Source organism: Ovis canadensis, chromosome 2, assembly GCF_042477335.2.
Source record: "Ovis canadensis isolate MfBH-ARS-UI-01 breed Bighorn chromosome 2, ARS-UI_OviCan_v2, whole genome shotgun sequence".
Taxonomy (NCBI): domain Eukaryota; kingdom Metazoa; phylum Chordata; class Mammalia; order Artiodactyla; family Bovidae; genus Ovis; species Ovis canadensis.
The window spans coordinates 135978739-135993391 of NC_091246.1; the positions used below are offsets into that span (position 1 = coordinate 135978739).

At 38.7% G+C, this 14653-nt stretch overlaps 1 protein-coding gene across 9 annotated transcripts in view; it reads left to right on the top strand.

The window, feature by feature from the left end:
• Positions 1-14653, top strand: part of ZNF385B (zinc finger protein 385B) — a 362959-nt gene that overhangs the window by 313255 nt on the left and 35051 nt on the right. For all 9 annotated transcript variants that reach the window (XM_069574271.1, XM_069574279.1, XM_069574272.1 and 6 more), the window contains one exon: positions 12835-12997. In XM_069574271.1, coding sequence (XP_069430372.1) covers positions 12835-12997 — 163 coding nt within the window. The remainder of the gene's footprint in view (positions 1-12834; positions 12998-14653) is intronic.

A 14653-nucleotide genomic window follows, 5' to 3' on the forward strand; every position in this document is an offset into this window, starting at 1 on the left:
GGGGAAAATCACTAGACCATTCTTATATGACCTAAGTCAAATCCCCTATGATTATACAGTGGAAGTGACAAGTAGATTCAAAGGATTAGATCTGATAGACAGAGTGCCTGAAGAATTATGGACAGAGATTCTTGATCTTGCACAGGAGGAAGTGATCAAGACCATCCCCAAGATAAAGAAATTCAAAAAGGCAAAATGGTTGTCTGAGAAGACCTTACAAATAGCTGTGGAAAGAAGAGAAGTGAGAGGCAAAGGAAAAAAGGAAAGATATACCCATCTGAATGCAGAGTTCCAAAGAACAGCCAGGAGAGATAAGAAAGACTTCCTCGGTGATCAATGCAAAGAAATAGAAGAAAACAATAGAATGGGATAGACGAGAGATCTCTTTGAGAAAATTAATGATGCCAAGGGAACATTTCATGCAAAGATGGGCACAATGAAGAACAGGAATGATATGGACCTAACAGAAGCAGGTTTATTAAGAAGAGGTGGCAAGAATACACAGAAGAACTGTACAAAAAAGATCTTCATGACCTAGATAACCACGATGGTGGGATCCCTCACTTAGAGACAGACATCCTGGAATGTGAAGTCGAGTAGGCATTAGGAAGCATCACTATGAACAAAGCTAGTGGCGGTGATGGAATTCCAGCTGAGCTATTTCAAATCCTAAAAGATGATGCTGTGAAAGTGCTACACTCAATATGCCGGCAAATTTAGAAAACTCAACAGTGGCCACAGGACTGGAAAAGGTCAGTTTTCATCCCAATCCCAAAGAAAGGGAAGGTCAAATATCAATTGAGATATATTATGGTTCATTCATACAATGGGGTAAATACACATACTTATTTTAAAAATTAGAAAACTTTCTAATTAATGACTTTTTAAAAAATCTCTAAGATCTATTGCTAAATAGAAAAAACAAAATGCAAAACAACATGTGGTGTGTAGGCATTTGTCTAAAAATGGAAGAAAGGAAAAATACATACATATATATTTTCTTGACAGGCATGTCAGTTATCTCTGGCAGGATACACAAAGTGACAGCAATTAATTGCTAAGTCTGAAAGGTAGACTTTTCACTGTGTATGTTCTTTTGTTTTATACTTTTCCACTGTGTGATTATATTACTTGGATTAAAACATAGATACAGTTTGAATTTTAAAATCTAAAGTAATAGCTAATTGGACAAAAATGAAATTCAGTAGAAATCATGGCTGATTCAAGTTCAAAGACTGCAGATATTCCAAAATATTATAACCTTTAGTTGAAAAGAATAGAAACTCATCCTTTTAAAGCCTTTCTGATACAATATATATTAAAAAGCAGAGACATTGCTTTGTCAACAAAGGTATGTCTAGTCCAGGCTATGGTTTTTCCAGTGGTCATGCGTGGATGTGAGAGTTGGACTACTATAAAGAGGGCTGAAAGCAGAAGAAATGATGCTTTTGAACTGTGGTGTTGGAGAAGACTCTTGAGAGTCCCTTGGACTGCAAGGAGATGCAACCAGTCCATCCTAAGGGAAATCGGTCCTTGGTGTTCATTGGAAGGACTGATGTTGAAGCTGAAACTCCAGTATTTTGGCCATCTGATGCAAAGAGCTGACTCATTTGAAAAGACCCTGATGCAGGGAAAGATTGAGGGCAGGAAGAGAAGGGGACGACAGAGGATGAGATGGTTGAATGGCATCACCGACTCAATGGACATGGGTTTGGGTGAACTCCGGGAGTTGGTGATGGACAGGGAGGCCTGGCGTGCTGCAGTTCATGGGGTCGCAAAGAGTTGGACATGACTGAGTGACTGAACTGAACTGAACTGATACCATGTAATAGGTGCTTCAGAAGATTCAAAGATGACTAAGACACAATTCACATTGATCTTATCATATATGAACGACTTTTTTTGTGATTCTTATTGTTGAGCAGAACTTTTAAAACAATATTGCATGGTATCGGAAATTGAAAGGCCACTTAGCATTCATTGATTATATTGAAATATTTTGGTATTTATCAATGAATCAAAAGTGTGGGCATTTTTATTTTAGTTTTTCCTCTGGCAAACCAGTTTCTTATATGCGAGGAAGGTTGACCAGCTTAATCTAGAGTGGAAACTTCTAGCTTAATCTGATACTTTAATGTAAAAATAGCATTAACATGACTCAGGTTAGCTAAGTGACTACTAAAGATGTACAGTTTTATTATTTTCTCTTACTTGTATTTATATGTTTTGAAAAGGGTATGGTATTAATTTTCTTGTTTACATGTTTTACTTAATTTTAAATTATAAAATGTCTACTGGGCTTTAAAAATTGGTTTAGTGCTTTGGGGTAGGAGTTTTACAAAAACCTATTTTGTAAAAGAGGTTTTCCAATGACTAATGCTTGCTAAATAAATATCAAATATATTATAAAACATTACTAAAGCCATTCTTCAGCCAATTTTCTGAGCATAGCACTTTCAAACTTTTTTTTCCACTTTTGTCTACATTAAGGATATTATATACCAAATATAAGGAGACACATTGCAAATCCTAATTTTAGACTTATTTTGTATCATTTATGTAAATTTCTTTAATATGGAAATGGAAGTAAATGTAATACCTTCTAGACTGATTAAAAATTAATGTGTGGAAGCCTGGGAGCCTAATTTAAAGGACCATCAGAAGACCTGAATTAGTTAGCTGTAGAGTCACAGCTTTAATGCAGAGACTTGAATTATATTGCATTGCTTATCATTGAGTAACAAAAATCACTCTTAGAAAGCACACAATGGCAATCCATTTCCCCACTGAAAGATAGCAGCACTCTCAAACCCTTTAGGAACTTGGGATGTGACTCTGAAATCACTGGAAACTCTTCTTTATATTTCAAGGTAGTAGAAAATTATTAACTAAAATGTGCCAGTTTAATATAGAATTTGAAATTAGTTTAAGAGACGTGGATAATTTTGAGAGCTTTGGGGTAAATCATAAAATAAGATACTCAAGAATATTAAATAATTATTAGTAAATCCTTAATGCTTTATATTGTATCATAAAGACAGAAGATGATATCCATGTATTTCATAAAAATTCTAAGATTTAGAAGTTCTAACAGATGAGGTCCCCTATGCAAAAGTCTTTGAGACAATTAGGTATTTTCATAAATTATAAATGTTCCCATTATTACATATTCAAGATTATGTTCATATACAGAGAGCTAATTTTCCCATTTGAGTATAATAACTTAGAGAATATGCTTCATCAGTATTCTGTGTGAAGTTCATGATTCACTCCCCTTACGATTTGGAAGAGAGGTTAAAGGCATATTTTGCCTGTGTTCATTTACTTCCATCTTGCCTCAGTTAAACCCTAGTGCACATACTAGGAGTTGGCACACACCTTATCATTGAATTGACTCAAATATTGACCCCCCCCCAGCCCAAAATACGAAGTAAATAAACCTTTCAAAAATTGTAATGTAAATGAGTCAGAGAGGTAAGCAGTCTTATTTTCTTAGGGTAAACATCTCAGATACTTTTTGCTTAATTCTTAACTAAATTGTGATGATGTTAAAGAAATTCTGACATTAAATAAGACTCATTTTATTATCCATTATATATATTGAAAAAAAATTACCTAAACCTACTTCCAGGGCTTCCTGGTGTCTCAGACAATAAAGAATCCACCTGCAGTGCAGGAGACCTGGGTTCAATCCCTGGGTTGGGAAGATTCCAGGAGAAGGAAATGGCAACCCACTCCAGTATTATTGCCTGGAGAATCCCATGGACAGAGGAGCCTGGCAGACTACAGTCCATTGGGGTCGCAAAAAGTCAGACACGGCTGAGCAACTAACACTTTCATTTTCACTTAAAACATATTTCCATTAGGTTGATGGAGGGGAAAAAATCTTTTTCTTTTTTTTTCTTTTTTATTTTTTTTGAAAAAAATCTTTTTCAAAATACAGTCTCTACATGTGTATCCCAATGTTCATCACAGCACTGTTTACAATAGCCAGGACATGGAAGCAACCTAGCTGTCCATCTGCAGAAAAATGGATAAGAAAGCTGTGGTACATATACACAATGGAATATTACTCAGCTATTAAAAAGAATGCATTTGAATCAGTTCTGATGAGGTGGATTAAACTGGAGCCTATTATACAGAGTGAAGTAAGTCAAAAAGAAATACAATACAGTATATTAACGCATATATATGGAATTTAGAAAGACGGTAATGATGACCCTATATGCAAGACAGCAAAAGAGACACAGATGTAAAGAACAGACTTTTGGACTCTGTGGGAGAAGGGGAGGGTGGGATGATTTGAGAGACTAGCATTGAAACATGTATATTATCATATGTAAAATAGATCGCCAGTGTAGGTTTGATGCATGAGACAGGGTGCTCAGGGCTGGTGCACTGGGATGACCCAGAGGGATGGGATGGGGAGGGAGGTGGGTGGGGGGGGTTCAGGATGGGGAACACATGTACACCAATGCCTGATTTGTATGAATGTATGGCAAAAATCACCACAATGTTATAAAGTAATTAGCCAAAAATAAAAATAAAAATAAAAAAATAAAGTAGCCTCCAATTAAAATAAATAAATTTTAAAAATAGCCTGTATAATCTAAGTATTCATGATAGACTTAAGAAATTAATTTTCTGGGATAAACTTCACCTTGACCCATATATATGATTAATTTGTTTTCAAAAGGAGATTATTTTTAATTTTGGCCTAATTTGAAAGAAAGTAAATAACAGGAGGAGAGAGCAGAATTCAGCAAATGAAAGGATTTGGAGCTCAGATCACAATCAGTCTCCAATAACTCTCTCTTTTATGCCCCATTCTACTCAACTCTAAACTGGAAATATAGAGTATAGCTGGATAATCAGGGGCAGAACTTTGGATTGCTGGGAATCATCTAAACTTAATAATCTACATTCACATAGTTGAAATATAAAACTTAATGGAAAGATGAGGCCAATTTCTGTTTACTTGGAACTGTACATAAACAAGTTTATTTAAAGATTAAAGCCCCTTCTTTAAAAAACCACTTTTTGCTATATTCTAGGTAATTTTAAACTCAAATAGCAGTATTTTTTTAATTCACCATGTAAATTCTGTTGTGGCCCTTAGGTCCATTTATCAGTTCAGTTCAGTTCAGTCGCTCAGTCGTGTCCGACTCTTTGCGACCCATGAATCGCAGCACGCCAGGCCTCCCTGTCCATCACCAACTCCCGGAATTCATTCAGACTCGCATCCATCGATTCAGTGATGCCATCCAGCCATCTCATCCTCAGTCGTCCCCTTCTCCTCCTGCCCCCAATCCCTCCCAGCATCAAAGTCTTTTCCAATGAGTCAACTCTTCGCATGAGGTGGCCAAAGTACTGGAGTTTCAGCTTTAGCATCATTCCTTCCAAAGAAATCCCAGGGCTGATCTCCTTCAGAATGGACTGGTTGGATCTCCTTACAGTCCAATGCACTCTCAAGAGTCTTCTCCAACACCACAGTTCAAAAGCATCAATTCTTTGGTGCTCAGCCTTCTTCACAGTCCAACTCTCACATCCGTACATGACTTCTGGAAAAACCATAGCCTTGACTAGACGGACCTTAGTTGGCAAAGTAATGTCTCTGCTTTTGAATATGCTATCTAGGTTGGTCTTAACTTTTCTTCCAAGGAGTAAGCATCTTTTAATTTCATGGCTGCAGTCACCATCTGCAGTGATTTTGGAGCCCAAAAAAATAAAGTCTGACACTGTTTCCACTGTTGCCCCATCTATTTCCCATGGAGTGATGGGACCAGATGCCATGATCTTCGTGTTCTGAATGTTGAGCTTTAAGCCAACTTTTTCACTCTCCTCTTTCACTTTCATCAAGAGGCTTTTTAGTTCCTCTTCACTTTCTGCCATAACGGTGCTGTCATCTGCATATCTGAGGTTATTGATTTTCTCCCAGCAATCTTGATTCCAGCTTGTGTTTCTTCCAGTCCAGCGTTTCTCATGATGTACTCTGCATAGCAGTTAAATAAGCAGGGTGACAAGATATAGCCTTGACATACTCCTTTTCCTATTTGGAACCAATCTGTTGTTCCATGTCCAGTTCTAACTGTTGCTTCCTGACCGGCATACAGATTTCTCAAGAGGCAGGTCAGGTGGTCTGGTATTCCCATCTCTTTCAGAATTTTCCACAGTTTCTTGTGATCTACACAGTCAAAGGCTTTGGCATAGTCAATAAAGCAGAAATAGATGTTTTTCTGAAACTCTCTTGCTTTTTCCATGATCCAGCGGATGTTGGCAATTTGATCTCTGGTTCCTACCATTTTACTTGGGTTTCTCTTACCTTGGGCGTGGGGTATCTCTTCACGGCTGCTCCAGCAGAGCACAGCTGCTGCTTCTTACCTTGGATGAGGGGTATCTCCTCCTGCCACCCTTCCTGACCTTCAGTGTGGGATGGCTCCTCTAGGCTCTCCTGCACCCGGGCAGCCACCACTCCTTGGATGCGGGGTGGCTCCTCTCTGCTGCTGCCCCTGACCTCGGACGCGGGGTGGCTCCTCCCAGCCGTCGCCCCTGACCTCGGACGCGGGGTGGCTCCTCCCAGCCGTCGCCCCTGACCTCAGACGCGGGGTAGCTCCTCTCGGCCGTTCCTGCGCCGTCGCAGCCTGGCATTCTAGGCCTCTGTCCCTGACCTGGGACGCGGGGTAGCTCTCGGCCACCGCCGCCACCTGCGCTTAGTGCGCCAGCCGCCGCATAGCTTCTCCATATTTCAATGTGTAAAGTAATTCCACCGGTGAATTATATACCAGAAGCTTGAACATCAATACTCTTAGCTGACTAAGAGTGCATTTGAAAAACTACCTTGAAGCCCACCAAAAATCTTAGCATTTCAAGAAATGGCTTAGTTTGCCTATATGGAAAAGTTTGGAAAACATAAACACATACATGTGTAATGCTCATATATTCACACAGTGGCATTTTAAAGCAGCTATAATCCAACAACTCTACTTCTGTTTCATGATATTTTGATAAAATCTGAATTAGGCCCAAAGGGAATCAGCAGTCTAGAGTATACATTATTTTCTTCCTGGAGTAACCACTTTTCTCTTTAATAATATAGAAATATTTGGAGTTGATGGCCTTTATACATATATACTACAAAGCCAGTAAATATGAAACACCATAGCCAGAGTTCTGGCCTTGAAGGAATCCAGAGGACCCTATTCACATTAAAGTCTATGTGACCAGTAGCCCCGCTCACCCCACCAGCACACACAGTGTATAGCGTGGCAACCCTGGACAGGCTATAGCCACCTGGAGTGTTTCGCTTAGCTATAAATTGTGAATTAGCAAAGTCACTGCATCTTTTTAAGCTGAAAATCTCCTAACGGTTATAATTTTGTTTGGACTTTGTTTTCAACAGATCCCCGTAGATGAGGACTAAACAAAGTGAATATCAAAGCCAGTAGTATGTCATTACTGATATTGCAGGCCTTAAAATTGCAAATATCAGCAGAAAGACTTATCTTTGGATTAAGTAAGCCTTTCTCTTGGGTGTATTTTATGTTTCTTATGTTGTAGCCTTGTCTCTGAGAATGTGATCTTATCAATGCAACATATGTGCCAAAAGAAGTATTTTTAGAGTTGAATGTAGCCTATATGCTAAAGCAAAGATTCAGGTAATTATTTAGCTGCTGTTGCTAAGTCTCTTCAGTTGTGTCCAACTCTGTGCAAGCCCATAGACAGAAGCCCACAAGGCTCCCCTGTCCCTGGGATTCTCCAGGCAAGAACAGGATTGAGTTGCCATTTCCTGCTCCAATGCATGAAAGTGAAAAGTCAAAGTGAAGTCGCTCAGCGTGTCTGACTCTTACCGACCCCATGGACTGCAGCCTACCAGGCTCCTCCGTCCATGGAATTTTCCAAGCAAGAGTACTGGAGTGGGGTGCCATTGCCTTCTCCGAATTATTTAGCTACTACTCAAGTAAACTCTAGTACATCTAACTATGGTATTTTAAGTGTCATGCTTTTATTTCAAATTATTAAATCTTCTATATAAATAATTTAGTTGTGCTATGAGGATAAGATTATAGTTTGCAGCAGAGGATAAAATCTGTGATGTAAAAGCAACAACGTTCTTATAGCCATCTATATAAAAGATGCCTACAAGTAGAACATTGTTTTTACTTGTGGAACACTATGCTATATTTTCTGTTTTACACTGGATAATAATGCTGGATGTGGCAGCCTTTCCCCATTGTTTCTTTTATATGTCTGTGTTGTAGTGATACTGAAAAGCAGCTATGCCCAGGAAATGCTGCACAGTTCACAGGACTTCACTCCCCCAGCACATGCTGGTCCCTCTCCCTGAAATGCCTCTGCCTCCACACTGCCTCTTCAGAACTCCACCCTAGAAGAGGGGCACAGCTCTGATATTCCTTTTCCATGAAGCTTCCGCGGTCCTCCTCCAATCCAAAGAGGTTTACCTCTCCTCTGACTCCCATACTTCTTTGTTCCAGTTTATCTTCCATTTTATAGTTTCACTCTCTGTTGGGTTATAGTTATTTATACGTTCGTCTTTTCTTCCAACTACCATTCTTGTGAGCAAGGGGCCTTTGTTTTTAATCTTTCACTATGTCTAGCATATGGCAGGTGCTAAGTAATTCCCTGTGGAATAATCAGGGTTTTTTCCCCCTTGTTAGTTTAGGCTGTTTTATGGTAGTTTGTTTGACATCTGTTTGATTTGGCATTTTAGTATATAGAGTATATACATTTTTTTTCTGAAAAGTAACTGGCCTCTGCTACTTCCCGTCTAACACTGCTTAACACATTGAAATCTAAGGTCTGAGAAAAATCAGATGCCAACAGTTTTAATGATACACTTTCTGTAATTAAGGGAACAGTTCCAATGACATTTTAAGATGCAAAACAATTGGGTCTCTTAGTAAATAAATAGTTGAGGACTTCCTCCAGTGACTTTACTCCAGCCACTTGCCAGTGTGTGTTTGGGCTGTTCTTTCTGCGCAAAGAAAACTTAGTTCAGTGTCTTCTTTCAAGATCCTATCTACCTCTCTGCAGTCCAAAATAGAAATAAGGTAAAAAAACAGATATGGGAGCTCAATGAATTATCGAATTTCTCATTATTGCATTTTTATTTGTAAAGTAATGCATTATCTCATTATTTATCTTTTTTCTTTGGACCAGTAGGGTCCTAAGAGAAGTGGAGGACTTCAGCAAGTGAGGGGCCTTAGTAATAGAGATGAATGGAAGGAAAAAAAATCCCAGGATGTCATCTCCTGTCCAAGCTATTCCTCTACCATTGGGTGGTCAGGTAGCTACTGGAGTGACCTCTGTAAGAATGAATTCCTGTGTGAAAGTCAGTATGATGCTTTGGGTAACTCTCTGATTTTGACAATTCTTGGCAAGGGGTTTATTTGATTACTGCCAGTTTAGGGTGTATAGAAGTACTTTGGGAAGGGAATCAGAGAACAAACCATTAGTGCTAGACAAATAGGTGTCTGCTGATTAGTCGCTGAGGTATAAAATAAGTCCATTTGGTTAGCCAAGTCACTCAGAAATGATACAAGAACCATCGCTGATCAGGCTTCATCGTCTTGCCTCATTCCTAGGTTATCTGGCTCTTGTCCCTGTTGCTTTCATTCCTCAATTAAGGAGATTCCCAGATAATGAAGTCAGGTTAATCATGTTGCTATTTAACAATGTCTCAGTTTCACTTGAAGATCTGCCCAGGATTTAGAAGCTGTTGACACCTCAGATACAGTACTTAGGATAGCAAAGTGCTGCTACCGAGAATACCACAGGGAACTGGGAAGATGCCAAGCATGAGTGAGTGGTGTCTGCCACTGTCTTAACTCGGGATCTTTCACAAACAGCAGCAAGCAGAGGTGAAGAAGGCTTGTTTCGCTTTTCTCAAGGCCCCAGAACTCAAAAGGAAAGTGAATCACGGCTCAAGAGAGCTCTTTCCATCTTGGCATCCAGTGAGGTGTCACTTAGCTGGCTCTTTATCCCAAGGGCTAATTGATGCTGTTAGCTTTCTGCAAGGATGCCAGGAAATAATAATGAGAAAGTGACACTCCACTTATCTTGTGCTAGGAGGTTTTATTTAGAGAACTTGATGTTTCTTTAGCCAAAGGACACTAAAGTAACATCTCACTATTTAGTATACTTGGTAAGATGAATTACTAGGCAGTCTCTTGATGTCTTGTAGAAATTGTTATATACCAAAGAAGCAGGCCTTTCTTAGCTACTCCATAGATGGTTCAGGCCTAACATACTATGTTAGTGTTGGTTTGGCCAACAAGTTCGTTTGAGTTTTTCCATAACATCATACATAAAAGTCCAAATGAACTTTTTCAATCCAATAAATTTATTTCCATGAATTAAGAAGATATTCCCTACTCACAGAAACTTCTACTAAAGTAAAATCCTTAACTTAGTCATTAAAAGCAGTATGCTTTGCATGTAATTTTTTACTTCTAATAAAATTATATTATGAATTTAGTCTATGTATATGTTTAAAGTGAGGATACATAGCTAAATGGGCTCCTTTGGTGGCTCACCGTTAAAGAATCTACCTGCCAACCAGGAGATGTGGGTTCGATCCCTGGGTCAGGAAGATCCCCTGGAGAAGAAAATGGCAACCCATTCCAGTATTCTTGCCTGGCAAATCCCATGGCAGAGGCGCCTGGTGTGCAAAGGAGTTCTACAAGACTTAGTGACTGAAGCAACAACAATAACATGTAGTTAAATAGGGTTACACGTGGAAGCATTTTAGATCCGCAAAGTGGCTTCTACACCTACCTGTGTGACTTTTGATAGAGTATGTAACTTCTTATGCCCACTGTTCTATTTGTAAAGTGTTGACCAATATTTGTACCTACCTTACAGGGTATTATGATAATTATATGAGCGAACACATATAATACACTTAAAACTGTTCTTGGCAGAGGCTCAATAATATTGGTCATTGTTGTTATTTCTTCATGTTATCAATTTTTAAATTTTTATTTGTGTATTTTCTTAATTTATGCCTACCCAACAGTACTTGCTGTATTTAACCATTCTCAGATGTTAATAAAACTTTTATTACACTTTTTCCTCCCTTAGGATTGGATTTTTTTTACCTTGACAGAGAACAGCATGAGACGTCCTTGAGCAAACCAACTAAGAACAATGATAAGTCAGTGACAGTCTAAAATGATATTTATGAAAAAATATTCAAAAAGTTAGGGACTAAGCGTAGTCAATTCAAATCTGTTGACCTTGGGGGATCCAGGTTATGTGATAGGAAAATCACATATTTAATTGAAATGTAGAAGTAAAACCTGCTCCTTCTGTCCATTGCCACATCTACCTACACACACGTGCACACACACACACACACAACCTGTATTCTGCTTGCTGAGGAAAATGGATGAAAACATGAATATTACCGTCTTCAAACACACACAAGTGTATATAAGGAAAACTGAAGTTTAAAAAGTTAGTATTTTAGGAATCTTCAAACAGAAACTTTCGCTTTCGCTTATTTTATATAACAGGCTTATCAGCATCTTTACCTTTCTAACCAAGCTAATATAGCATATAATGTATGTTTGTTTTTTTACATATAATATATGTTTTAGTTTGTTTATATGTTTGGGGTCTGTTTTAAATGAAATTGGAGCTGCTGCTGCTGCTGCTAAGTCGCTTCAGTCGTGTCCAAATCTGTGCGACCCCATAGATGGCAGCCCACCAGGCTCCCCCGTCCCTGGGATTCTCCAGGCAAGAACAATGGAGTGGGTTGCCATTTCCTTCTCCAATGCATGAAAGTGAAAAGTGAAAGTGAAGTCACTCAGTCGTGTCCGACTCCTAGGGACCCCATGGACTGCAGCCTACCAGGCTCCTCCATCCATGGGATTTTCCAGGCAAGAGTACTGGATTTGGGGTGCCATTGCCTTCTCTGAAACTGGAGCAAATATACTTAATTCTTCAGTTAATATGTGCATTATACTAGATGCCAAAAAGGTAAAATCCTTGTTCTTTAGGTAGAGGAAAATTTTCCAGAAATCAGCAAATTGACTAAATGTTTTCTTGTTTTTCCATAACTTGTTTTTGTCTTTTGAAAATTTTTAATATTCACCTGCCTTGATCACTCTTCTTCTTTTTTTTTTAATTTAGTATTGAAGTCATAGTTTCACCTATGCTTTGTGTATACATGAATGTAATACTAACTGCTTTGACTTCCGAAGCACATCTGAGGTCAAAAACAAGCATTGTCCCTATTTCCTTTATGACTTATATTGTCTGTTCTTAGAACTGGAGTCATCAGAATGACATGTTAAGCACGCAGAGATGACTCCACAATGCAGTGCCATTTCCACTCACTAGCTGGTTGCTTTGTTACATCACTTGCAGAGCCAAGAGGAATATAGGTGCAGGGAAGACAGATTTGTAGCTAAAGGGAAACTAAATGGAGTGGTCGTTTAAGGTCTTACCCGGGTAAGACACTCAAGATGCTTGTTGTCAGCCAAACATTTGACAAGCAACCCCGATGGGCAGTGGTGGGAAGACATTAATGACAAAGTTCACCTTCATCCCAGTTTTGCCCTAACCCTTTTGTCCACTTGTATAATGTCTGGTTTTGAAAGACACAGATCCTCTGTGTTGTAATAGAAGGTCTCAGTACGCAAAAATCTCTTAGATACTGGTCTGCTACTCATTAAATGCCAAAAACGTAGTTGAGTGCTGAGCTATAAATGTCTGTGGTGCCTATGACTGAATGTATTTTTTCCTGCATGACCATCCATTGTGGTGTTTGTAAGTAGCAAAACAATGAGCCTGATTTGTTCTCCTTTGTAGAGCCAGGCCGAGGCCCACTACAAAGGAAGTAAACATGCCAAGAAGGTCAAAGCACTAGAGGCAACGAAAAATAAACCCAAAATGGTTTCTTCCAAGGACAGCGCAAAGGCTAATCCCAGCTGCTCCATCACTCCCATCACAGGCAACAACTCTGACAAATCAGGTCAATGACACTTTTTGTTCTTTACATTCTTGTGTTCCTCCTGGTCCTCTGTCCCTACCCCGTTCTCTTCCCCTCCACTGTTGCATGTTACTCTCCATGATTTGTTTTTATAATATGAATATATTTCCTTCACAGGAAAGGTTATGTGTTTGCACGGAATCTGAGCATTTGATATGTTACCATTCCATGTTGTTAAATATATACCTTTAAGTATATATGTGTGTGTGTAAATATATATATATATATAATATATGCATGAAAATAAGTGGAAGCTTCTTGGTCACATTGTGTTTAGACAAAAATCAAGAAATGGGTCTAAAATACTGAGCTTATTATTCCCCTCTATTCATTTTATGTTTGGTTTTTGCAATGGACTTTTTCAGTCAAGAAATTCTTAAACTTGTTTATTAACAGACATTTTTTATATTTTCTTACCCCAGTAAAGGGGAGTTGAAGGGCAACAGAGTAAAGTTTTTTGAGAGAGTAACACTATTAAGTGAATCTAGAAATGTGTCCAATAATAAAAGATATTGATTTTTTAAGGTCTTTGTAGACTTCCCCTCAGAGTTATGAATGAACTCAAAGATTTTAAAGGAACTTTTCACAGTTATGAACTGACTAAAACAACTTTATATAATCGGAAATGTGCTCCTCATGGCCTGCTTAAGAAGAGTCTCTATTTCATAGTCCCAGTGAATCAGCAGTTTTTCTGAGTAGGTTCAAACTGAATGACTCAGGAAGAAGAGAAAAAAATTGTATTTCTAGTGGGTATGCCATGAAATTGGATGTTTAATAGGCTTTCACACGTTCACAGCCACCTGTCAGCACCTAAGATGGAGGAGTCGTTGCAGTGACTGCCTATGAAGGAAAACAGAGACTGGTCCTTTTCTCCTATGTTTGACTCTCTCTTTAGGCACGTCTCTGTTGTTGGAAGCACTCAGACGCACACTGCCCTTCTGATTTTCTTCTGCTCTCCAAATCATTATAGAATTTCAGGAGGAGACTTAAGAATGCTTTCCTGTGGTTTCCTAGGGGCTTGAGAGAAAAACAAATCCATTCGTAAGAGGAGGATTCAGAAAACCCTCGTCAGACAAAGAGACTATGTAAAAAGGGACCATTATTGGTGAGGTCCCATAGATGCTGGTGCCCAAAGCTCTGAAGCCTGGAATGAATGAGCTGATTCAAACTTGGTGATAAAAGACTTTTATTCTCTGTGTGATAGGATCACTAAATCATGATACCTGATGAACAGATAATAAGTACTAAATTATTACATCACACTTCTCCCCTTCTAAAGAACAAAACCTTTTTTTGCATATTAGCAAATAAATCTTTAACCCAGACTTATCAGTTATTAGGGTCAAATATTATCTCCAGTTTAAGCCATGGTGAGGTCCACATTGTATCCACTATTTGCCCAGCGTTACCCAGTGTTTGGAAGACCAGGATCCATCATCTCTGACTTCCTGCCTGATTTCATTTTCTACAGGATATTGTTGCCTCTATGAAATAATATTCTGAGAAAGGTTTTCTTACCTGAATTGTGCTATTTATCCACAGTAGTCCTTATAAGCAAACTGATAAAAACAGTGGAGGTTATTGTCACTCCATTCCTTCAGCTTATTTAAGACTTTACAAATAATCATGTTTGCCTAG